The 27,476-nt window shown below is 40.6% G+C and overlaps 1 protein-coding gene across 1 annotated transcript in view; it reads right to left on the bottom strand.

The window, feature by feature from the left end:
- Positions 1 to 18,471: 18,471 nt before the first annotated feature.
- LOC108500876 (melanopsin-like) overlaps positions 18,472 to 27,476 on the bottom strand; it is a 39,548-nt gene continuing 30,543 nt past the window's right edge. The window contains 3 exon segments of the mRNA XM_017822221.1: positions 18,472 to 20,618; positions 23,315 to 23,464; positions 27,316 to 27,476. The exon segment at positions 27,316 to 27,476 is cut by the window's right edge and continues 19 nt beyond it. Coding sequence (XP_017677710.1) covers positions 20,238 to 20,618; positions 23,315 to 23,464; positions 27,316 to 27,476 — 692 coding nt within the window. The 3' untranslated portion in view covers positions 18,472 to 20,237.

The raw sequence follows: 27,476 nt of genomic DNA, 5'->3' as shown, positions 1-27,476 counted from the left end.
ACAAAAGAGTCTGGGGTATGAGCAGAGTAGGAAAGTGGTGAACAAGACTGTGTAACACAAGTTGCCTTGCTGTAGGAGAAGTCAAATTTAAAGAAAATGCATAAATAATTTTACATTATCATTTTGTCTTAAAAAATTGTGATATTGCACATAATCTTTGATCCTTGAAACATTTAGAATATCAGGAATAAATTATTAGTTTATGGCTTTTAGCTCTTGTTTTTGGAAAGTATAGATTTCTCTAGCTAAGGACAAAATACAGGATGTATCATTCCAGTAGTGATCATTCCTCATATTCAGTTTTATTCCAATGGCTACAAACCTGTCTTGACCCTAGCTAAGTTAAAAGGAAGAACTAAAACGAGCAGGAGTTTTAATAAAAGTAACATTGCATCAGGTACACAAACTTCCTGGAACAGCTAAAATTTACAAATGGAGTCATGGATTTTGGCAGAGCACTGGAATGTTTAGATGAGGTCTCTAAGGGTGTAAAGTGACTGAAAGACATGTATTTGATTATCTCTTGAATTTATAGAGGATTTGCTGGCTTGCAAAGAATTTTTAGGATGACTGGCATAAACAATTTGTGTAAGCTAATGGTGTTGGGATTTTATATACAGTTCTATTTATATATAAACTGGGGGTAGTTTTGCTTCTTGATCTAAGCTCCTGCGTAGGCAGGGGATATGAGTCTGCATTTGCTGCTTACAAGTTCATTTGGACAGAACCACCCAGCAAATGCCAAAAGATCCCACAGCAGAGGGGCAGCATTCACCACAGACTCCCTGTAACTCCCGCTATAGACTCCCTATAACTCACACTGTAGACTGCCAGAGACCCAGTCAACAACCACCATGACAATAACAAAATTGCTCTACTGAGAAATGGCATAGGCCAGCAAGGAACCAAACAAGATTTATTAGCAGCCTTTATGTAATTGACACAGAAAACTTTGTGTACTCTCATTCTAATAATAGACGATCCAGTGACGAAAGGGGTTTAATGGAAAGATAACTGTAGACCCTTCGTGCTTTAAAAAGCATCTCGTACTCTCTGAGTGACTATTTCTTTGCTTGTCCTCATCTTTCACTTCCACTCAAAGCTATGTTTTGGCCAGGTACATGTATGTCCGTTAATTATACAAGTCTTAGAGTAAAAGCAAGGAAAAAAGTATTGACTTTAAGATGTGAAGGGGCCTTGATGGAATTATTCTGCCAACATTTAGTTATGAATCCTCTTCCAGGGAACAATATTCTCTTTCCAAGGTTTCACCACCAGTCCTAGTGGTGAAAAAAGCCCATCTGGTGAAAAAATGATTGAACAAAATCCTTTGTTTTCCCACAGGGTTTCTCAAAAAATGTATCTTGAGCACCTTTAAAGGTAGTTAACTGCTTTCTTCGCTCTGTGGATGAGTAAAGCTACCCATTAAGGAACAAGTCCAGCATATCTCAGCAGGAACAGAGGAACGGCGACAAAGGACTGAACACAAACATTTCCCACTTTAGAAGCAGGGACTGCTTACTATAAAAATGGCAAGAAAGAAGGATCATGCCATAGGGCTTTTAGCTTTTTTTAATTTTGTTTTTAAATGCTGGAGGAAGCAGTTTCACAAGGATGGAAACAACATATGGAAGGGAAGGGAAACAGACTGAAGATGGAGAAGCAAATGAGAATCAGAGAAACAAAACTTCTTACCTGTGTCCTGAATGTAGAGGTGGAAGAGAAGACATCATGGGGTTTGTAGGTGAATTTGTTGCATTCACTCCACTGCCTGTTGCTCTCTAGCTGAGGCAGCTAAGTGAGAGACAACCCTGTCATTCCTGTAGATAGAGAGTTCAGAATAATAGAAGTAAATAAATAAAAATTAAGTTTATTCCAGCTGAATTTAAAGGAGAAAAAAGCAACTGAGAAAAGGCTGAGGAAATGCATCCCATAGGTTCACAATACTTTTTGTGCATCTCTTGTTTTCAGAGAGATTTGAAAGGCCCATTAGTTAGTTAAGGACTATTTTGAGTGCTGAAACAGGCAGAGATGTGGTCAAAGAACTGAAAAAATGGCCAGTTCTACAACAAAGGATAAAATGTAAACGGTGAAGTGCGATTTTTTCCAGTCCTTCCTCCAGAAACACTGACCTCCCTAAATTTACTCGGAGTTTGTTTGCAGTCATCTTGAGAACCACACTGTCCACCTTCCCTCTGGCTTTGTGAAGCACAGTCAGTGCTCAGCAGCATGTGTGGCTGAGAATTACCACCCAGGGCCATTCAGGCTGGGAAAGTGAAGCAGACTCTGGAGAAAAATCTGTTTCTTCATCAGATGGGGAGATATTAGAAAATTTTTTTCGCTGTTACGGTGGTCAGGCATTGGAATAGGTTGCCCAGGGAGGTGTGGAGTCACCATCCCTGGAGGTGTTTAAGAGGTGTCTGGATCTGGCACTGGGTGGTATGGTTTAGTGATTTAGAGGTTACAGTGGGAGTGCTGGGTGTATGGTTGGACTCAGTGATCTCAAAGGTCTCCTCCAACCTTGATGATTCTACGACTTAATGAAAAACTGCTGTTCAGAAAGCAGTTTAGTTAGGAAGTAGCTACAGAAACCAGATGCTAGCTGCAAAGCATGACACAGGATCATGTTAGCACTGTTCTACGTGGCGGTCTTTTTCCTAACAGAGTTGACTCAAAAACTGTTTCTCCACTTAACAGCAATAGAAAGCTATTTTATAATTTGCAATTCCCTAAGTCGTAGTTTGCCAATATCTATTTATGGCAGCATTCTCTCCCAAAGATGCTGCCATCTTCTCTGTTTACAGCTAATTCCTCAAGCATCACAATTTCCTGAATGGCTTCTTTGGTTTTTTTTTTTCAAGGGATAAGTGTATTCTTATATCCTGTCTAATCCAGGATTTGCAGCAGTAGCTGTGGGGATCTGGACTTGGCTATACATCTACTTTTTAGACTCTGTAAAGTGAGTCTGCTTTAATTTCATAGATACTAAATTAATTTTATCTTAAATGTAGGTCTTAGTTTTATAGATGCTGCCACTGAGCCACACTTCTTTTATAGTGGGGGTCTGAGATATTGCCAAAGCTGACAAGGGAGGCAAAAGGGTTTTCATCTAGCTCAGAATGCACACACTTTTGTGAAATGTGATGTTATAGAGGTTTATGAACCTAAATTATGGCTAAACTGTGTGTGTGCCAGGATATGCAAGTCTCTAATGCCATTACAGCTGTCACCTGCAAGAAATGAAGATTTGGAGCATCTGTGGTGAGTTTAATCCCTAAACACAAACAGATGAAACTCCCTCATTCCTAGAAGCGCAGAGAGTAAATCTCAAAAAAACCCCAAAAGAATATAAAAATTTTAGCTACCTATTATATATTGAAAAAACCCCACCTTTTCTCTTTAGTATTAATAATACACATATGTCTAGGAAAAGAAGCGGAAAATAGATAAAATTACTTTTCTCTTTTTGGAATTTGTCTCTTTCTGGCTGCCACCTCCATCACTGTGACTTTGGCACTGGAAATGACCAGGAGGGAGAGAAAAAGAGAAAGGATCATTGTCTAGAATTAAAGAAGTGGCTACCACTTAGCAGTCAAAAAAAGACTCTTTTTTCCTCTGGTCTTTGGAGGACTCAGTAGAGGACAGAGAAGTCATAGCAGAGACAGAAGGAGATTATTTTCCTGCTTATGGAGTTTTAACCTCTTTGAGTGTTGTTGGGACAGCTTCAGCCTCTTACATTTGTCTCTGATCTCCTTGTAATTTTTATGTTTGTGGGTTTTTGTTTCATTTTTAAATAATTTTTTAGTGAGATTCCTGCCCTTTTTGGGGACAGAAAGTTTCTCTTGGACCAGGAGGCTGAGCTATGCACCAGGTGCACTGCTGTTCACATCTCAAAGACAGAAAACAGCTTCTATGAACAAGATAGTAATTCCCATTTTATTTCAGGGACACTACTGTAACAGGGAGAGATTTGTGCAGAGAGAAACAACAACAGAGAGAAGAGACAAAAAAAGTCCTCAATAAGATCTAACTGATAACTAAAAAACAAATAATGGAAAAATTTTATTTCACTTGGTATTTTAATAATGTTTTCATTCTTCATAAAAGTAGGCTTTAAAAAAATAGCCTTCTACGCACTTAGAAATAAAGCCTCATCCTGACATGATTTTCACTGGACAACCCAAAGTCTTGGCTAGACTTGTCTGAGACAGGGATTTCAGGGGCTCTTCCTGGCTTTTCTATAAAAATGCATCAAGATCCTGGGCAGCTAGTCTATCAACAGCATTGGCTGTCGGTTTTCAAATGCATGTTACTGCTGGAAAAATATACCTCACTGATGACACCTAGTGTTTTCCCATATCCCAGTAGAGAAGACTCCAACGGATACCTGAGATGTCTCTACTCCTACCCATGGCCCTGGGAATAGAGTGCCAGTGGGCAAAGCTGCAGTTTATGCCCAGAGGCTCTCTTTTCCATGAAGAATAGCTACCGAAACCTCTTTGCTGCCATCATACCAGCAGGGAAGAAGAGCAAACCTTAAGGAATTCACATATGCTAACAAAGCACAAAACCCCACTGAGATAAACTTTTGCCACTTTCCCAGCAACCTGCTAACAGGATGTTTGTGCAAGAAACATTCTTGCATAAAAACCAAGTCACAGCCTTAGATACAGTAACATGCAAGTTCCAAGTTGACTACATTTCCTGTAAAACCATAATAGCCTCTGCTAATAAAAAACACTGGAGGTGCAAAAAGTGGTTTATATTGATCTTCAGTAGAAGAAATGGGCTTCTGGCTGTGGATGCAGGATGAGCAAAAGAACAGAAACTTCTCTTTTTACTAGTTTGAAAAAGCAGGTATAATGAATTGAACAGTGACCACTTTCAGCAGCAGATAACAACTGTGTTTCCTGACACAGCTATTCCTATTTAGCATTTGTACAATAGCACAGTGGAAAAAAAATCTGGAGTCAGGCTTTTCAGCTGATGTGAAGAATTCAACATCAGCATTAAAATATAAAGTTCAAAATCACAGCTAGGAAAAATATGGATTGGGTGCAAGTCCATCATACAGGAATCCTGCTGTTTCCTGCCAAGTGACAAGTGGAAGGTTTTGCTGGATGTGAGAAGCATGGTGTAAAGAGTTAGACATCTTTGTTTCCATTTGCTCCCCTTTGGGTAGGGAGAAAACCAGCCAAAGCAACTGAGAGGATCATGAAAGAAAGAAAGACTGAATGAGTTTTCCCAAATCTCTTAATCCTCAGATACCAACTCAAACAAACAGGACCAGTCACATGTATTGCAAAAGGCCAGTATCCAGACTAATTCCTGCAGAGTTACAGACAGTGGATAAAGTTTTAAAAACTTTTTTTTTTTTTTAAAGCAGAAAACCAGAAAAACAACAGGTTTTTAAAGCATAAGAAAAGAACACTGAGACTAACCAAAAAGGGGAGAGAACAAAGTTGTATTTGCCATGCACTGTTGCACACAGAATCCTGTAAAATTCAGCCTCAGTCTACAGATTCTGAAGTTGAATGGAGAAAGGTATAGAATTTACACATGGGAATGCAGATACTGAGAATAAATCAGCAGAGACATTTCAATAGAGGTACAAGGCTGGCAGAGCAATGCATTGGCACAGCCTCTGTTTAACAAATGAATCCTTAGGGCAGCATATTTCTGGGAAAGCTTTTGGTCATTCCTTTCTCACCACTCCCCTGCACCCCAAATGAAGCAATGACTGAGTATTTACAGCCTGGCTGTGTTAGAGGGTTGACAGTCCTCCTGATTTAAAGCACAGTTCTAGTAGGAGAAGTGTTTCTTTGAATGATAACCTCATGGCTTTCTATTTATTGCATCTCACTGATTTCCAGTTCAAGTGACCCGGAAAAAAAAAATTACAAATAACTGAGCTAGATTGAGTTCTTTCTTGTTTACTCATCAATGGCAATTAACAACCCATAAGTCAAGCTCTGTCTTTTTCCATAGCTGAGCAAACCAAAGCTGAAAGGTTCAGTGCAGCTTTTCTACTTTTGCCTTTTAAATGAAAGAAATGCCTCCCTCCAGAGCTCCCTTCCCTCTAATGTACAGCTCCTCTTTGGCAGCCAGATGCCCTGGAGAAGCTCCAGGGTCTCCCCTGTCAGATACCAGAGAAGGGAGAAGGGGATGCCACATCAGCTCATTTCTTGCTTATTGTAGAGAAAAGTGAACTTCAGGCACAATTTTAGTGAATGTATTTCCCTCTACTGTTTTTCTTCAGTTTACCTCCCCAAACTGTCCTGTACAGTTGAAATGCCCATTGTTCTTTCACTGTAGTCCTACTCTGCTAGCTATATATGTTGCATGGCAACATAAATCATTAATAACTCCATCAAAGTAGGTGAAACCATGCCAGTAGAAAAAAAAGAAAAAACAGTCCAATTTTCCCCCTATTAATCTGGCCCATGTGTTCTCCATTTTCTTTTCCATTAGGCAAACAGCCATTGAGTATTCAATGCTGTATATAATATATTGCAAAAACATAACCAGGCAGCTCAGTTCAGCTGCTCAAATCATACAAGGCCATCAGCATCTTAGTACTGTCTCTCAGTTTGCCCTTGAACAAACTCAAAGGGGGCTAAGATTTCATGGACCAGAACCAGAGCTAGACACAGAATTGGCTACAGAATTATTTTTTTTATTTTTTTCTTTTATTCCATTTTTGCACAAAATAATTGAATGCAGAAAACTGTACTGAAGAGATTTTTTTTTCCATCAAGGTAGAAAAGAGTGAATTTTCTGTGCACTCTTTCCTCCTGCTCACCCCCTTCACTCTGTTACACCCAGAGACACTTTTCCATCAGCTTGCTTTGTTATGCTGCAGCATTTCAAAATTTAGCTATGTTTAGGAAAGTATTGAAAAACAGCAAAAGGAAAAATGAAAAAAGGGAGAACTACCAAGCCATAGATGCAGTGAACTGTTACCTTCAGTGAGGAAGCATGGAAACCAACAAAGAATGCATTTTAATATGTAAGTACTTCCTTTAGAAGTATTTCATGAGAACTGTGAGACAAACAATCCATTTAAAACAAAGCTTTAACATGTTTAAGGAATCTCAGCTCTGCTTTCTCACAGGAAGCTGAACTCAAACTTTGACCTCCGGTTCCTCCGGCTCTCAGCTTTAGGTAACAGATGGAATCCTGGAGGGACTCTTGGAGCAATGTTTCCATTTTTACCAGTTAAAAATGGAAAATAAAGGGGCTCTGACAATCCCCAAGGAAGTATTACTTCTCTTTGGGCAATATACTTTTATTTATATATTCTTTTTAAAATTTTTTTTTAAAAAGGGAGATTCACCCTGAAAGAGCACAGCACAGGACCAGCAATTTGATTTCCACTTTTCCTTTCCTGTGCTCACTTTGCATTTAGGGTTCTTCTGCAGGTCAGAGCACATGAAACTAGGAATAGAGAGAGACAAACACCACTTCAAAAAATATATGGTTTTAAAAGCTCAATTCCTCTTCAGTTAGCACATAGCTCTTCTCTTGATAAACTCCCTTGTATCTTTGAACATAACCAATAGTGAGTTGCACTCTCTCCCACAAAAAACACTGAAAGCAGTTAGTGGAAAAGTGAGTAACTATTATTAATATTTACATTTTTTGCACCTACTGCTTCAATAGCAACTTCTGCTGATATCCATTATCTTCTTGCAGCATCCATTATCTTCATACCTCACACCTTATTTTCTAGGCCACAAATACTGATCAGACTGGGATTTTTTACTGCACTGAAGAATCAGCTCTTGATAGCAGGCAAATAGCAGACAAATAGAATGGCAGAATATCCTTTCTGTCTTTTTCTAGATTTTGTCTACCTCCTTCATCTGCCCTCCTAACCACTGCCAGCATGATTCCCATTGGTGTGATTGCAACCACATATTAACTCCAGCAAGAGTTTGGTAACAGCACCCTTCACCAAGACAGCCTTGATGAAGCACATAAGTTACTGGGATGCAGAGCAACAACCAAGGAGTATTTTGATTAAAAGCTTAATTTGACTGTATGCGTCACAGTTACTGACCTATTAGTGGCTTCCCACATTACTATTAGTTTTTCAGAGGTAAGGTTTCAAAGCCACGACACACAAAAAAAAAAAGGTATTATGTCCTTGTTTATAGGATTTAATACTTTTCAAGCTGCTTTGTAGCAACAAGGATGTTAGAAGTAGTTCTGTACTTGTTGCTAGCTGCATCAAAATTTATCATGACCCGTGATTTTGCAGAAGAAATTCAACTCACCTATCACCTGCAGCTCCAGTAATTGAAGGTGTCTTATTTTCACCTGGTAGCAAACACCAAGCATATCTCAGTCTAGATGTAAATAAATAATGCCAAGGTATAGTAAAAGTACCAAGGGCTGAAGGACAGGAAAACAGTGCTAGAGATTTTTTCCAGGCCTCATAGTTGTGGCTTATGAATATTTAAGATTGGAAAAAGCACTACACCTGTTCAGTATATACCACACCAATAAATGTTGCTGAGGAACTCTGTAGATGCCTCTAGTACAACAGAAAAGGGGCTCAAATACAGATATGTACTGAAGATTTTCTCCTGGGAAAATGGCCTTGTAATGTCTTTAGCACCATTTTTGCTGGGCCTCGGGGAGATAATTCTAAGCTGGGAGAAAAAAGGAGTGAGGCACTGCACAAACCAAAGCCTCTGTAATCAGGGGAACAAGAGGCTCCTGTGCCCCCAAGCTCTCCGCGTGGCCTGCAGAGTCATCACAGAGGGGCTGCCAGGGCAGCGTGGCTGGAACAACCAACAGTCCACAGTAAAATGACCTACAGCATGCTGCTCAGCCAGAAGTCAGACAGAGCACCAGGGGGAAATCAGTCCACCCAACAAATTCTCCCTCATTGCATTAGTCAAGCATATATTTATATATATATATGTGCTGCATTTGAAGCAGTGGTAGAGACATCCGTAGACTGCTGCCTGCTGCAGAGATATGTCTGCAATCACATTATCTGCCCCCTCAAATTTACCTGTTCTTTTGAATCCTTCTTTGCAGTGTATTTGAAGGATTTCTTACTTCACACATCTTGTTTTTTTCACATTGAGATATTCCATTGTTTATTTCTTGTAGGATCTTGGGAAAAAAAAAAAGTGTTATCTAACTTAGAGCTCTTTCTTCAAAGCCTTCCTTCACAGGAGTCCCCTCACAGCCCCAATTTAAGGGGAAGCAAAATCCCTCTGGTGTTGCCTGATGTTAACTTGAGACACCTGCCATGGTAGCAAAGCTGAGCAGAAGAGTGAAAGAAAGGCTCAAGAGCTGAAACCAACTGTGAATTATTTTCCAAGTCACCCTGCTGTGCCAGTTTTAGGCAGTTCTCATCCTGCCTCCCTTTATTCTGCACTTCTTCCCTACTGTGTTCCCACTCACTGTTCTTGTGTGCGAGTCTTCCAAGTTTCAGTCCATAATGCTAAAATTTTCTCTCTCACTTCTTGGTCCACACATTTCCTGCTTTAAATGCCAACACCTCGGTCTCTCCTCCCAAAAGCGTGTGCTTCTACTATACAATAGCTTTTAGCTATAGCATAGCTTTCAGTTCTGTTGCATATTCATCTTAAAAATTAAATTTTAGAAGGCAATGATCCCTGCTACTTTTCCCTTGGACCAAGCTTTGCCAGACACTTTCTCGTTATGTCACTTGGATTCAATTTCATTTTCCTTTGGACTAAATATTGCCACAGATACTTAATACTTTCACTCTGCTATATAAAAATAGAGAGACCTTTCATCCACTTTTTTTTTTTTTTTTAAAATTCTAACACTGTTCGTGTGTAATACAACAGCCAGCATTTCTGGTTTCTCCCCAAACTCTCAACTAATTGCTTGCATTTAGACAGCTGGAGTCTAGCCCTGTGTTATTAATGCAATGAGAAATGTTTCCATTCAGCCCCATGCCTGGGAGCTGGATATAGCCTCTGCACACCTGAAATCCAAGAGCACCCTTGTGGCATGTGGCACAGGACATTCCGGGAGCTGCAGGCCACTGCCTCATTTTTAATGTATTTGTTTTCTCTGAGTGCTTTAGAGCAGTTCCATGAGAATAAAAAGTTATATTTATAAAAGATATCAGTACTTCAAATTGCAGTAACATATGTGGCTTTTTCCAGGAAAATGCTTCCTTGTCCATTGTCTATAAATCAGCCTCCTTGCTTTCACTGCCTCCCTCTTTTGCTGCTAGTGGAACTGGAAAAAAGGGTTTTTACTGGCAAAAAAACCCCCTGAAGTAGGTGTGGAGACACCCATGATGAACTTTGTGTAGAGAGAGGCTCAGTAGGACATAGCCAGGTGTTCAGGTATGATACAAAATCAATAAATTAATCACAAGGAATTGAAAAAAATACCTGAAATAGCCTTGATGTGCAAGGCAAGCAGCTAAACTGCAGGTCCTGCCTGCATGTGCCAGGCTACCTTTGCAGACAGCCACCTGACATATAGGTGAGTGCATTTTGGGTCATAGTGGTGTGAAAGCACCCGGGATGCACCACCTACAGGAGCTGAAGTTATTGGTGGAAAGGTTTTTTAGGTGCATTTTCTGTATGAAACACTTTTCCTCAGTAGTGGTGGCAGCAGCGGGGTGGAGGCAATAAGCACAATGTTTGACAGTCTGCTCAAACACTACTCCTGTTTCTCAGTGGAGAATGACCCTCCTTTACTCACCCTATGAAATAGCCTGTGGGACTACACCAGATCCTGTGATACCAGTGTAGCCACCCTACCAGCACCTAACTGGAAGCATTAGCCAGAAAGAACAGCATATGGAAAAGGGACGCTATAAAATAGCCTATTACTTCATGTAATGGATTCCAGGAAAACACGTTATACTTTGATTACGGACATTAAGAGCGGGAACTGCAAGTACCGCACTTGAGATAAGGAGGAGGCCAGATAGACTTAAATAGCAAATCTTAGTATGACTCCTTATGTAATTATCAGCCCCCCATCACCATGAGGTCTGCATGTCTCAGGCAGCTAAAAATAGAGCAGCTTCCCCTGCCTTTCTCTCCTTCTAGCCTGTGGGAGGAAAGACCTGACTTAATCACTTGTGTTTGGGCAAGCCCTCTGAGCGCCCGTGGGTCACACATGCTGAAGCAAAACTGGTCTCTCCCTAAGCTGCAGCAGACAGAAACAGGAAATATATTCACCCAAGGTTGTAGCTGACCTGAATGGATCAGAGCCTGCCCCTGGAAAGTGACACTTCTCTGTGTGCTGCTGCTCTGGGGAGAGGAATACCTCCTGCTGATATACACCATGCTTATAGTACTTACTTTTTGGGTTTGCCGCTCCAAAAATAGACCAAGGGTTTTCCTCATGCACTCTGAGCCCAAGGGAGGTGATGTCTGCCTGCAGCAGTGACCCTAGCAGGACATGTTGCGCTCACGGAGGCAGGGCAGGCACTGGGGATAATACTATTCCTCACACTTTCCCAGGGTAGTACAAGGACATTTAGGCAGAATGCTGTGTGTCCTCATCCTTATGCCACCATTGACTGTTTCCTTTCAAAGTCAAAGTAAGCATAATATTGATTTTCTAACAGCATTTTCTTCCAATGCGGACAACTCACAAGATGCTGGGATTTTCAGTGTCATTGCCAATGTTTGATAACTTTGAACTAGACATTTCAGTCACTATGCATAAAAGAAAATGTCCTGTAGGCTGGAATAGAAATGTAAGCTACACTTGTTCCAAATGGCTTATTAAAAAAGTTATATTCTTTGAGAGAGAAGACTTGGAAACCCAGTCCTTAGAAATACAACTTTTATATTAATTTCTGGTTACTGCCATAAAGCATGCCAGATTAAAGTGTGAGGATAATATTAATTCAGTGCCTGCTATTTATTCACGATTCCTGGAGTGATTCCCAAGCATATGTTTTTGTGACAATTCCAGTTGTGCATTTGAATAGGTCATTGAAATTCACCGTATTACACAGGTAGAAATATTAAGTGGCAAAATTTGGATCCCAGTTGAGATCCAACATCTTACTTGTTGCATTATTTGGATCTAGGGGATTGTTTTGTATTTTTGATATAATACCTACAGCTGAAACCCAAATATTTTAGTTATTTTGACCACATGTTGCAGTCACGGAGGGCAAAGTGTCTGATGTCTGGGCTTGGGCTGCAGAGAGGAGACTGCCACAACACTGCTACTGTCTGGGCACATCACACCTCCTCCCAGCCCCTGATTATGTTAAATGAGGATAATTACATTTTCTTCCCTCTCAGGAGAGCTGGGAGACAGCCTGTTGCTAAGTTATTCCTCACAGTGTTTGCCAATTGCTTAAACAGTCTGTAAATATTTTTGTGGATGCTCTGTAACTGCAAGCACATCACATTTCTGCTCCAAGTCTTTCAGACTTTTGCACAACTTCCCAGCACTGTTGTCAGAAGAGCAGACAGAGGGCAGGGACACACAAGGAGTGGGAGGGGAGGAGTCGAGGGTCCAGGGCAAGGACAAGGACAAATAACCCAGGACGTCCCCTTGGGATTAGCAACCAAAGTATCTTTGCCATTCACCTGTGGTATCCAGTGGTTTCACTGTGGTTCTGTGCCAATGGGATGGAGCTCCTGGATTCAGGTGAACAGAGTGGGACCCCTCAGCTGTGAGAGGAGATAATCAGTGGAGATCGTGTAGCCACAGTGGGGCTCCAGGGAAGGTGCCCACCAGGCAGTGATCATCCGTTCTCTTACACCCTGCAAGAACTGGAGGGCACTGAGTGCAAAGCGAGGCTCTGTTTTGTGTAAATCACAATTAAATTGCAGAGCCCATGGGATGTTTTGGGGGTTAGGCTTTCACATGTATCCCAAGAGCAATTCCATAAATCCATGGAAGAAAAGAGGTCTGTGGAAGCTTATTAAATACAATTTCTAGTGCAGAATTGCCAACAGTTCTGGGAGAGCAGAGCAGGAAACTATTGCTACCAGTTTTGCTTCTCTTTGTAGTTACTTGTTGCTGATCACTGTTGGAGACAAGATATTGACTCAACTGGACCTTTTTTCTGAGTCTGAATGATTTTGTTGCTATGTTTGTTTGTTGTTTGGTTTTTTGTTTTGTTTTTGTTTTCATTTTTCTGAGAAAAAAACAATCTTGTTTCTATGTATTCAGGCTGGAGAGACAAACTTGAAAAGAAGGTCAAGACTTAGGAATATTCACTGTGGTAGTCCTTTGCTTTTTATGCAATTTCATGATGATTTTAGTCTGTCTTGTTTGAGTGTTTGTGATCATTCATCCTGAGCCTCACTGTGCCTGCTGGAGTCCAGGCCCAGATTTGAGGAGGACAATGGATGGGACTTCTTTACTACCTTTTACCTTGACATGTCCATTGATTCTCACCTACAGACCAATTTTCTCCCTTTTATTTTCCTTGGATTATTGAAACTGCTGATTTTTCTGTATCCTGTGGTATCAGAGTTTTCAGTATTTTAATACCAGTGATGTTCCAGAAGTGCGCAACAGCCTTTTCTGAAACACAGGCGTGTGAAGAAGAGAGATTCAAACCATCAGACTTTGTAGGGTGGTTAAAACCTACTCTTATACAAGTTTGGCAACAGCACCTCAGTCAAAATGGAAACATGCCATGTGAGTTTCTCCTCTGGGAAGTTTAGTTGTTAATTCTTGCTGGACAGGAAGAGCTCACCCAAACACAAATGTCTTAGTGCATCAGCAGCACCAGAGTGTGGCAGGACAACTCAATCGCAAAGGAACATCTGCTAGGCACCTTCAGAACTGCTCAGAAGCTGCTCCAGGAAAAAACTTCACATGGGGAAATTAAATCCAGACCAGCACAAACCCAAAACCTTTCTGAGGAAACATCCTATGCCAGTAAGGAACGCATGCCAAGGCATCCATGAAAAAAAACAAAAAGAAGAAGAGAGAAAAGAAGAACAAAAATAAAACCCCCCAGTCACTCCCAACGTAGGCAAGATAGTAAAACTTTGGAAAACCATAGAAGCCCTTTTTTTCTTTTTTTCCAAGACCATTTCTCTTGGCTTTGCAGACTGGCACCTCTGGCAGACTAAAGTCTAAGAGGACAAGGCATGTAGGAGAAAGCCCCAGAGGCCTGTCAGGAGTTTCAACACTTGCTGCTGGACTCTGATGGAGCAAAATAAGGTCTTAATCTACACTGTGATTGTAAAGACAGCTTGGAGGAAAAGGCCATACCAGCTCAAATCCCTGCCCCAGAAAAGCATGCGGCTTTTAGGTAGTGTGATAATGAGTAAGAAAATAAAGCACAACGCAGGTTCAGCCCTGCCAGGCAGCTGAAGCTCAAGTTATTTCCACATTACAAAATACCTTAGGGGACAGGCAATTTTTCCACTGAAGTTTACAAAAAGGATAACAGAGATCCTACTGGTCTCTCGGCAAGTTTTCTCCTCAGCAAATTGGAGGCAGTTACTTGCTCGATGGCTGTACATTGTCAGGAAATTTACTGCATTTCTCCAGCAGGACTCCTGCTTTATGCACTCTCCTGACAGTCACACGTGCACTGAGACTCAAAACAACCCCAGCCTATTTAAAACTGTCAGCAAATGAGTCAAGACATTTTTTTATTAGCAAAATGTGTTTCTGTAGGTATTTGCACTTTTAAGAAATTTATTATTATTCTACTGGAGCAATCAGTGTCTGAGACTGGCCACTGATGGCTGTCACTGACACTTCACCTGAACATTCTATCTTTCTCCCCAGACACAAGTAAAGACAGCAATCATATTCCCCCGGGTTCTTTTTGCTGGGTTTAACAAGGAGAATGACATTTGCTCTTCTAAGAGAAACTCTTCATTCCTGTTTTGTCCATGTGTGGATGCCCAGATGGTTGAGTCTTGTCATAGTGACCCAAGCGCGAAAAAGCTGCCATTCTCTCTGAGCTTGTTTCTTTCAGTTTGTCAATAGATGGGGCTAGACAAAAAGACCTGGGTATATTAATTGGTTGGATATAGCTTTTTGTATCTTTTATGAAGATGGAGTTGGCCATTTTACTGCACTCCTGGTGGCTCAGTAATTTCCACTCTAAGATGCTGTTTTCATTCGTTTTACGTTTACTGAACTCAAATGTGTTCAGTTTCACATTTTCCACACTTGTAGTCTGCTCTGGGCTGGATTTTTTTTCTTTGTCTCAGGAAATACGGGTCATTTGTTTCCAAGAACATGCCTGTGGAAAATTAGTTGTTAACGTTAAATACATCCATCTGTTCCTTTGAAGAGATTTGCCACCTGCTTACAGTGGAAAGGAACCTGAAATTTGGCAAGGAGAAACTCTAGGGAGACACCTTCTGCTGTCCCCATGAAAATCTACCCACACTTAGTTCCCTATAAATGTCTGGAAAATACCATTTTCATAGGCACACACCAGCACACATGTCTGACTGTTTCAAGGGGAACAGACCTGCTCCTTGGCATGGAGGGAGAGGTTTGCAGTGCATCACCCTAAGGACTATGCACCACTGGTGATGGCAGCAGCCCATCTCCTCACCTGTTATTGCCTAGGTCTTTGGCTCATTCAGCCCAGAACAAGGTCCTGAAGATGACAAGGGTCTTCTGAAGCTTTGCTTTAGAGTGAAGAATGCATCTGACCTTTTAAATAAAAATGCTGACAATGATACATAACTATGAATAAAGAGGAAAAATGTTTCAGAACAAAAATAGTCAATATATTGTATAATATGCTATCCCCTATAGAAATTTCCTCTCAGGAGAATTTACCATGGAATATTGGCACTAGGATTGCTGGCATGCAGTTGTATCCTCATGCTGGCATATGAGAGAATTAGTAACAGCTTTTCATGTCCTGTTACAACCCGTAGCACTAACAAGTGCAACCCAAGTGTAACCCAGACACATCGTAAAACAAGTAAAATATAGGGACAGGCATCCCAATTCTTAATAAGCCATAGTATATTTTAATACAAGGGTAAATGTGAAATGAACAATAAAGGCCTCCCAGCACCAAACTTCTCACTTAAATACTTGTCCCTTCAAGGTGCAGACAAAACACTGACTGAGGCTATGGATATGATGCAAAGCAAGAAATAATCATCAGCTTGTGTCGAGATGATCTGGGAGGGACAGCTGCACCTCAGCTGCTTCCACCTTGTTTGGCTTCATCCTGCAGTTACCTGGTCCATGCACTTGCTGAACCAAAGCACTATGGACAGTTTTGTTTGCTCTTATCAGAGAAAGGAGTCCACTGCATAACACACACCTAAGTTTCTATCTCCCCACTAACTCGAATCGCTTTCATGCATTTGTGAAAGAACTAGACAAAAAATATCAAGGATAACCTGCACAAAGAAGCAGTAAAGAGTAGCTGTTAAAAAAAAAAAAAAGGGTGAGGGAAGAGTAAGGAAATTAAAAAACAGGGTATTTTCCTTCCAGTATTTTCCAGTTTTGCACATTACAAGATAAACTTTTTTCAAACAGCAGGGTGGAAGGGTTTTCTGATTCAAGTGTTCTCCTGAAAGGAGAAAATGGATGGGAACTGAATGAGCTTTCTAGAAGAACGTGGTATTAGATCTTGCTTCATACCAACCCAAGGCAGCAAGATTCATTAAGATTCAAATAAGTAAATTTTCTTATTTGAAAACTTTATCTAACCTTTGATTTAACTATAAAAAATACCATTGTCAGTGGTAAGAGAAAATGTTTACACTTCTAGTCTGGATTTTCTATTACTTATGGAAACTGGAACATATCCTATAAGTGTGCTATAGAAAGATTTAGCAGAAACAAACAATTGCTCATTAACTTTCATGTGACTTTAGGACAAAGATCAAAGTCGGCCATCACAGTTCTAATGTATTGACTTTGGTTAATTTTTTTCAGTTTCGTTCATCTCATTCCTGACATCCCAGTTAAAGTCATTGTATTTCAAAAGCTGCTGAACAACTTCAGATTTTACCAAGTCAGTGAACTCTAATTTTGGATATTCAGCACTCCAGTAGGTGAGTGCTTGGTTGCACGTGAGCAGTCTAAATGATTGAAAATAAAGTTATATATCTACCTTATTATTAACTAAATCAGAGCATGGGTTTCAAAAACTTTGACTCAACTTTTTCATTCTTCCTCCTGGCTTCAAAAATAATGATTAAATAAGGAAAACAAACAATAGATAGTTTGGTTTAACTCCTCAGAATTTTTTATTCCATTTGAGTGAACCAATACATTCTTCTGTGAAATGGGAAGCAACAGTTATTATTGCACATTTTTGTGTTCCATCTATTCTAATGCAGCAACAGAGAAGTTTCCAAAATTTTTCTTCATTGTGGTAGTCAAAGTAAGACACATTTACTCCGTGACCAATGTTTCTGCAAAAGTCTCACAGTGACTGTAGTAAGTCTATGTGATATTTCATACTTCATGTTTTATCTCTCTACTGCTATCTCATTTGGTATTTTAGCCTACATCAGTTTAAATAAGCAGTAATCTTGCCATTAGCTGCAGAAACAATGGTACTAATTGTGTATGACATTAACAGTATAAAAGTGAAACACTTCTTTGCACATGCCTCAAGCCTGCTAATTTTCTGAGACACACTAACAGTACCAACACACATGCAAGAAATCACTGGAAAATTGTCTTGTAGGCTAAGAAGTAGAATGTAAAATTTTGGATACTGAGGAGTTTGTTGACTATTTAGGTCTTCCTCTCCTGTCAAAAACTATGGCAATACCCTGCCTGTAGTTTTACCAGTACAAGTTTGTCATAACCTGAGTGCAAAATCTACTCCAGGACACAGTTTTACATCATGGAACATCAAATGCATTTTCTATTGTTATTTAGAGTAATTTTACAACAGTAAAAATCAGGTCTAAGATTTGGAAGCCTTATAAAAACACTTGCTTCCTAACATCTGGCTCAAGAAGAAAGGAGATACTGCAGCTGTGGATATTAAATGCACGTAGAAGTAATGTCACTACACAGCTGACAGAGGAAAAAAAACCAAATCAGAGAGGGCAGGTTCAGGAAAAAAAAAAAAAGAAAATAATCCAAGACGGTGGGACAATATGTTTACCCTAGGACTGAACCTGCTCTGTTTTCCCTTAAAATCATATTTAATTAATATTCGATTACTCATTGTTGCCAAAACTATGCAGTGGATGAAAGCCTGGCACCGAGGAGCTGCAAGTAAGCACGTCCCTGTCCCAGTCCCTGGAAGCTGTCCTGCACTGCCTGCTCACTGCTCTAGTCCTCAGATGGAGGAATCGCTTTTGGAAATGCTGACCTGATTGCAGATGACCTTGGCATGATTCCTGGCCCCGGCAGAAAACTCTGCACCCAGTGGGCACAGGCTTTGGCAGCCTGGCTATGGGTACCCCAGCCTGGTGCTGCCCCAGCTGAGCCCTGGCCCTCCGGCACCATGCACCAGGGTTGCACACAGCAGCCACACATATAATGTGGCTCCACCACCCTTTTCTCCTCTTCTCTCAATGGTAAGGAAGTGTGTTGGCCTCATTTCTTATTATTTGAGTACCTCAAATAATAGCAGCATTAATAGTACTAGCATTGCATTAGGCAGTGTGTCTCAGCAAGTGTTTCAGCCCTCTCAAAAGTCTGCTGGCTGGCATCCTGCAAAGCCTCAGGTCTGCAAGTTTGGAGGCATTCTTCTCTCTCTTACACTGCTTTGGGTTTTATTTTTTTCTTTAGTGGCATTCCTGTCTAGCTTGTTGCAAACAAGATTTGTGATATTTTCTTTTGTAATGAAAAATAATTAAAAAACCCCCAAATGTCTGTGCTTTCCATCTGTTTTTTCTGCATTAGGAAAACAGGTAAAGAGAAATTACTTCTTGAGACCAGCCAGTGCATACAACAAACCTGGAAATGCTCTCAGTGATCTCTGCACAATCTAGGATACAAGGGAACAAATTGAGACTATAAACATTAACTCTCACTCTCTTGTTGAATGTCTGAATGCTATGAGACTCACTGGACCAAATATTTGCACTATTATATCCAGAGGAACACCTGCTGTCTACTAATATATACTGATATTATGTGGAAAACAATATAGTTAAACTTGTTGTCTACATTTGAAAATCAGAGACTGAAAGGGAAGATGTGGACAACATGGGAAAATGAGTAACAAAAGGAAGAATGCAGTTAGGAATAAAATGCTAGGAGAGTCTTGTGAGCCTGAGCCATAATGTGAAGCACGGATAAAATGAGTGCAATTAGTAACCACAGATAATGATGTGAGTGCAGATCCTGTAGGAAACACCACAGTAACTGTGGAGTTTTCTCCCACGATGAGGTTTTACCCACTCAGAAGGCCTCTGCTAAGTGACCTGTAGAAGACATTTGCTGGGTAATTTTAGAGGAGATGAGAAGAATGTCCTCAATAGATAAGTGACATACAGCAGCCAAGACTTTGTTATTGTCAATGACATGTCAAGCCAGCTGTGAACATCCACCCTTTCAATCACAGACTCATTAGGATCCATATATATTTAATTAAGACTGTAGCTCTAAAGGTGCTCTAAATGTTTCTATGGTAGTGTATGTTTTAACACGTAGTACCTTGCATTTTGACATTTAGGTGACCATGCTAATGTTGAGGTAAAATCCAGACTTCTAGCACTAAACTTCAAAAGTTCAGATGTTGGGAAGCAGTCACTTCCCAGTTACATCATCAGTTTTTCTCTTTATGTTTAGCAAGCTGCCTATTTAAAAAATGAAACATGGCCAAAAAAATGCTGAAAATTATTTAATTAAAATATAGTTCAGGTCACCTAGCCACCTGCCTTACTGCTGGGGCTAGTGAAAGCTGTGGTCTTGTGATGCTTCCCATCACTGTTCAGAAGACAGCTGCCAAAATAAGAATGCTGTTTCATGTGCAGATAGCAGAAACATTCAGCAGCTGACCCCGCTCTTGGTCATTTTCCCTTCTGCTGGCACCTTCATCAGTGGCAACAAATCAGAGCCTCATGAAGCAGGCAGCCTATCTGACTGATGCCACTCGATTATGCTGCCAGATCTTCCACTGCTCATTTCCTGCAGCACAATGTGAAAGAAAGCCTGTTTCCATGCCTGAGCTGGTTTGGACAAAGATAAATCTGAAGGCTGCCTAGTGACTACCATATAAGCATACAAAAAAATCTGATGACCTAACCTACAAGGCTTCAGTTATTTGGTATAATTAAGTGGAGAAGATGCCAAGAAAATAATTGCCGGAAAGTTTTCTTTTGACAAATTTATGATAGAAATTTCTCAACAGCTTCAAGGAACTCCATGGATGAACTAAGTCCTTCCAAGTCCAGCAGATTGCCCTTTTTGTCATTAAAGTGGAATAATTCAGTCTCTTCCTCTTCCTCCCGAAATAGATTGCTCTCTGAGGTAGGAATGATGACGATGCGAGGGACTGCGTTGCTTATGACAGAGTCCAGGACTCCATTAGCTTGACTTTCTTGAGTTGCCATCTGTGAAGTACTTGAGTCTCCTCTAGTGACACTGCTGCTATTCAAACCGACAGGCAGAGAAGCTGCTCGTAGGGAGCTGGTCACAAGTGCTGCAGGAGGGCTGTGTAGACCTGGCTGCCCAAGCACCTTCTCCAAACAACTAGAGGAGAGCAAAACCTGGAGTGGAGACATAAGCTTTAGTGTTGTCATACACCGTATGACTGTGGAAACCAGTACTAGAAATACTCATTACCACTAGTCACTATTTGAGTCACCAGGCCTATTTTCTAAACACTTGAATTGTTAACTAGAGGGAAGATCACGATGTGCTAACATATACTGTTTGGAAAGCAGAGTGTTAAATGAAGCAAAAGAAGACATGCTCAAATTGCAGCAGAGGTCAAAAAAAACCAACAAAACAAACCACCACAAAGCAAACAAAAGAAGAAAAGCATATTTCTATACCTGACTTATTTTATTACTAAAAAAAGGAATTACTCCATTTTTAACATGTCTCAGGGTATCAGACAATTACACTTTTCTCTCTTCTCATGGAAGAGATCTCAGATAAGACTCAAGTCCACTGTATTCTTTATTTTCATCATCCTTGTGACAATGCCTATCATGATGACCCTAAAAAGCTCCTAGTACTGCCTCAGGGAAGTCAGTGACTTTGCATTCACACTTTGGACAGTGTGAATGCTTCAACAAAGAAGCAGTAAACGTCCACTTTGCTAACAATTTCTTATCTACCTATTTTGAGAGAATTCTGATTTCTAACTTGGCCCTGATGGCAACTTCCCTGATTCCTTTCCATAGCTCTTTGTGCACAGTATGCAAACAGTCCCATGCATTTTTATGCTCTGGAAAGCAACAAGCCTGGGACACTGACTGGCTTCTTTTAAAGATGCTTTTACATTTTTGATGCAACTGTTCATTAAGGAGCCTTGATCTCAGTCAGCGAAAAGAATTCAGAGGTACATAAGGTTTGTAGATGTTTTTGAGATAATCTTCTTAAAGGAAACAAATTATAAGATTATTTTCCTAAAAAAAATATTTTATTAAGTCAAAAAGGTGACCCTTCACTAAATTCACACTTGTATTTCTGCAGTTGAATATTTCTGGAAGTGCTGTAATTGGAATTCAGTCACAGAAAATCCAGTAATGCTATTAAAACCTTAAAACTAATATCTAAAGATACAGTGGGGCTTCTTTATTGTTGGTTGGGGTTTTTTTAAGGATAAATGAGTGGTCTCACAGTGAAACATTTTAACTGACAAATATTTATCCTGATAGTATGAATACTGACCTATCGCTTTGAGCTAACACAAAAAAACCTTCATACCACACAGGAACCTCTGCTGAAAATATTAAGAAAAGCAAATGAGGCTTTGAACATTCAATTTAAATTAACTCCTCTTCTGTTCAAGGGTTATTTATCAAAGTAATTCAACAGATGTCTTTCAAAGGCAAAGTATAGCATACAAGCCTTCTTTTGGGCTACAAAATTGCTAAATTCCAGAGCACAGAAATATTTATTTGATTGCTGAACAGTTCTATGCAGATTCACCTCAAATTTACTTCCCTTCTCCTTCCTTGTGAGACTGAAAGCTAGTGGTTCTCCAGAGCCAGGGGGCAGTATCTTGTCTTTGTGACTTGCCTACAACCTTGAACACACTGGACTACATAGCAGCAGAACTGGGTATTAGGCTTGAGCCCATGTTGCTTGCCACCACATTTGAAGCCATTGTTTTTCCATCAGTACTGTTCACAACAGTTTCAGGGAAAGAACAAGGTTTCCCAGGACTTGATCTTAATGAGACACAAGAAAGAAGACAGGGCGGATGCATGCGGGAAACAGGTTGTCGGATGGCTGGAAATTTCCAAAACAGCTCCTGCTTTAAACTGCACTGTCTCTAGATAATTACCATCAGAGCTGTAAGGCAGCACAGGGGACAGAGGCAGATATTGCAGCTGCCAAAGGTGTGGCTATTTGTAAGCCTATGTCTGTTAAAAATGCAGTGCTGATATGTGCTTGACCTTGTGCCACCCATATAAATACTCATTTCAAAACTGATGTTTACAATCTGGTAGAAGCTGACTTGTGGGTGACCTGCTGCTCCCATCCCACTTCCTCAGGGAATGGGGTGCTCCTCAACAACATGATGCCAAACCTCAGAGGTTTGGACAATGGGTGTGATGCATCCACAAAAGATGCTCTGAGTACTCACCGTCTCCTCTTTCAGTGAGGGAAGGGTGGCAGCTGCCAGACTCTCCCACACTTAGGGAGAAATGGGAGTTTCTTTCTTGTCTTCCCCCTCAACAAAAATAAAACATTTTAATGTACACTGAAAAGAAGAAAAAGGGTGGCTTCTATTACTTCAAACTCTGTTTTGCAGACTTAACTTTATTATGAAAGGAGGCTGCCACTATATAGACACAAGGGTCAGGATGAGAGGAACCAAAGCTGGGGTAGGTAAACAGGTGAAGAGGCAAAGAACTCATCTTTTTACAGTTGATGCTATTGACTATGCTTTAACACAGCTTCAGAGCTATGAGCTGATGCTGGCTTTCCCAAAACAGGCCACATATCATTGGAAAAGTTAATAAGGCATTCCTGGCATTCTCATTTGTCACACACACACAAAAAAAAAAAAAANAAAAAAAAAAAAAAGAAAAAAAAAGAAAAAAAGAAAAAAAAGTAATAACAGCAAGGATGAAGAGGACGTTGGAATCAGTATACATAAAGCCTACAGATGAAATATATAAGGATATAAAAACATATAAAGACTGAATTATCATTCCAGAGATGATGTACTGCAGCAAGATTAACAATAAAATAGAGAGTCCTCAGCTGAGACTTTTTTCCATACCTTTTCAGCAGTTGCTGCATTGCAGCTGCAGCTCTTAGGGAGCAGGTCTCTCTTCTCTTGTCTCAGACTTGTTGAGAAGGAATGACTTCGGCGAGGCTTCAGTTTCTCATGACCAGGCTCTACAGGGTCAAGCTCTACATCGCTCCAAGTCTAATCACAAATTATGAAGGATTTCACACAGTTGCACCCTTTCTCAAATTCACTTACAGAAAATTAAAGCTGTTCTAACATAGGTCTCCTACTCGAATCTCCCCTGGGGAGAGGCTTGGCTTTTAGTCTTGTCACTTACCCTGGATTATTTTGCTGAACAAAAAAAAAAATCTTTTAAATAATGGAAAATTATTCGATCTCTTTTCACCATGATCTTTTTCACACCTTTTTATCTCATTGCTTGTGCTATGCTTATAGCTGAAGAGCACCTGAATTCTAAAGATGGGAGCAAGTACAACCAATCTATTTAATATGTCTTATGGCATTCTGCATGACTGGTACAAAACCGTGGACATGGACAGATCCAAACCCACATTTGTATACATGCCAGCAGAATATCCAGAACACCTGGGGCTTCTCAATCCCCATGAGCTTGTTGATTCTACAAACCATCATTAGTGCATGGGAAACAACGGGTGGGCTCTCCACTAATTTTCTGAGAGCATGCCAGCAATGAAGCACAAACGTGACATTGCAACCATGCCATTCCATTTACAGGCTTGGGCAGAGGCCGTCCATCATCCCTTACTTTGTGGTGACTTTTTGATTGAGTATCAATGATGGGATCATTCCACTGTTTTCAACACCAGCTTTGAGATATGGATAGATAGTTGACAGATAGACAGACAGACAGGGCTCCACACAAGTGGGAAGCTAGTGCATAATTCCTCTGCATCACCTTGCTCATGCATCTATGTGTTGCCACCTGTTTATTTCTCCTCACTTGCCAGATCAAACTGTAAATGCTACTTGATGTGATTCATGAATATGTTTGTTCCCTACACTAACATGTACATAACACATAGAGGAAAGTGTTGGTGGCAACAGCTGTTGCTGGTGTCATTCCTGCCCATCAATATTTTATTTGAGCATTCCAAAATTTTTCTCAGTCCTGCTGTCATGCCAGTCATCAAGCTTAGCTTTTATTTCAGCAGCTGTTCTTTCAGCTAAAACCTGTACAGCTGCACTGATATGTCAGTAGCCCCAAGGACAATTGCCTTTGACTGTGTCAACTTGGTACAACGCAGCTCTATGCATCTCTAACAGCACGTGTTTTAACTGAGACTCCTAAGCCAAAGTTGTGCCAAAAGCTGAGGTTTCTTATCCTCGTTATCCTGTCTCTTCAAGGAGCACCCCCAACCAAACACACACAGTAACCTGCTAACATGAACAAATTAAGTCCAAGTACTGACCAATGGTGAAGAAGAGAAAGCTTCTTGGATGAGGGCAGATGAAGTAGCTGAAATTACTTCATTTGACATCAAACAAAGGAATAATGGGGAGAAAATTTGGGAATAAACTAAGTCAAGGAAAATCAAAAGGTAAAAGGGGCAAAAAAGGTTGAAAATAAGAAAATGAGGAGTAATCCTGTTTTAAACTATGTCAACATATTTCCATGTTGCTATGTGTACTACCTCAACCAGTGAATGAAGCAGACATGTAAGACAAGTAGTCCCCTTGATTTCAAGGGAGATACAGATATGTGTGCACACTCTGCTCAAGCTGCTAAGCAATCCCAAACAAAATATACTCATTTTTCTTTTAATGATAGGATATTGGCGTGTTACATATACTAACCTCATATTGCAAGGTTAATCTGGGTATTTTACAGTTTATGAACAATCACAGTTGATACTCATCATTGTGAAATCAGTGGTCTGTGAATGGAATTAAATCAGCAGGACAGATTATCTCATTCTCCTTCACACTGCAATAGTAATATTAATGCATTTATTTATATCTTCCAGAGCCACGACAAACACTAAATTTCATAGCCCATACAAAGTGAATCACTTTTTTTCCTATCTCATTAAAGTCTTTTGCCCTAACATAGCAGGAACCAGACAAACATGAAAGTGCTCCCCATGGCCTTAATATTATGAGAGCCTAGGTAAGCAAATCTGGGGATCCTTGTGCTACACGCTGTGATACAGTAGTGTCGCACTCATCACACACTTCAAATTGCTTGGGCTCAAATCTGAACAACAGTATGCTAAAAAAAGGCTTTGCCTAGGCTAAGAGAAGCCTTTCACTCTTCTGTTTATTGTTTTAATTTAAAAGAAATTCTATAGTAGACATATTTCATAAAGTACTACAGCAAAAACTTGTCACTCCTAGACAAAGACTCTCCTGTGAAGTAGCTCATCCACTGCATGGTACTAAAACAACTTCTAACTTTGAGTGACAAAGCACACCCCATTTAGGAGATGTCATTATTTTAATTATAATCATTACTACATGTCTGTAATACCACAACCTGTAGGATGTTTAGTGATAGTAAGGAATGCGGCTGTGATATGTGATATAATCACAAAGTGGAAGAGGATGCTTGTCCTCAGAGAGTTCACAGCTTCACAAACTGAATATCTGAGGCTAACCAGTGAAGTGCAATGTGTTACTTTAACTGGAAGCCTACCTGATATAGCCGTATGGTTAATGTGCAAGGGAGGCAGTTGAAGGAGTGCGAAGTAACCTCTCTTTTGTAATGAGGTAGATTTTGTTTCATTAGGGCTCAGGTACTGAGCCTTCCTTTCAGGCACTTAAACCCAGTGACCAGTGCATTTTTCACTCCAGTGTGTTTTAATGGCATCTGCCTGCCATCAAAGAGTTCAGAAATCTCCCTGTTGCTGTTACCCAAAATGACAACTTCCATTCTCCAGCAGAAAATTTGGTGCAAAATTACCGTGTCTGAGAACAGTGCACTGTTCAAGCTGGTTTTCCTGATGGCCCTGAGTCCACTGCCAAATCAAAGACCCTAGTCTTCCCCAAAATACCAGACACAGTCACAATCTCACTGAAGCACAACTCCATGGCTTGACTCTCACCTTGAAAACACTGTCACATGTAACCCAGGCCCATCCTCGCTCAGACTGCTGGCCCCAGGGGAGAGTAAAGAGCTTGCCACTCAGTCTGTCACAGTGTTTTACACCTTTGTGAGAGTTTACCAGAGGCAGCTGTTATTCTGGGAGGTTTCTGATGCCTCAGCTGAGCAGGGGGCAGTACAGGTCCCCAGGAGGGCCAGCCCCAGCCTGGACCCTGCCATGCCTGCCACCATCCCCCCAGAGCCACCTTCCCAGCACCTTGCCATGCCTGCCACCATCCCTACAGAGCCACCTTCCCAGCACCTCTGCAGGCAAAGCCGGCTTCTTGTGACAGAGAGGCAAGTGAGGTTCATGCTGAGAGAGGCTGTGAAGAGTCCCAGGGGATTCTTTTATTTCTGTCTCACTCAGTCACCAGCCTTACTGACACTTGGGGTATGCTTCTTACAAAACACCCCACCATGCTCCAGGGATAGGAATCTTTCACTCCTCATAGTTAAAACCCAGGGAAAGAAATAAAAAGTTTCCCATCCTACACAAAATAGATTTCTTTTAAAATAATAAGACAGCTTTTGGATAGGTTTGAAGACTTTGGATGGGACATTGTTTTGTTGTCCTTCAGCCCAGTCAGATACTAAATTATAGGCAGTAGTTCCTGACACAGATAGTGTCTGACAATCATGCTTTTTAATTCACATTAAAGACTTAACCTGAACATCCTTGGTCCTATTATGCATCTGAACCACGCAGATATGCTGGCCTGGATGCTTTCTCTTATCATAAATCATCATGCATAAGCTCCCAGAAATGCTTGGCAGAAATGACCTCACATGACCCCCAACATTTAGTTACACTCCCCTCCTCCCCCTTTTCCATTCTCTAATTTTGAATATGTATTTATAGAGTCACATATTTTGGGAGTCTGAGAAACATTATACTCACTTTCCTTCGTGGAAACAAGAAAAAACTTACAGCTTCTCCAGTAGAAACAGATGAAACACAAGTGCTCTTGGTCCTGCCAGCAAGAGATTGGTGGCTGGAGAGAGAGGTCCTGAATGATGACTCATTTATGGACCCTCTCAGGAGGTCATTCTTCGATATTCGTATTAGGAACCTCAAGCAGGGGACAGCAT

Source organism: Lepidothrix coronata, unplaced genomic scaffold (assembly GCF_001604755.1).
Source record: "Lepidothrix coronata isolate B3197 unplaced genomic scaffold, Lepidothrix_coronata-1.0 Scaffold96, whole genome shotgun sequence".
In the NCBI taxonomy this organism is placed as follows: Eukaryota; Metazoa; Chordata; class Aves; order Passeriformes; family Pipridae; genus Lepidothrix; species Lepidothrix coronata.
Note: the sequence above shows the minus strand (reverse complement) of the source record. Positions and strands in the feature narration are given on the sequence as shown.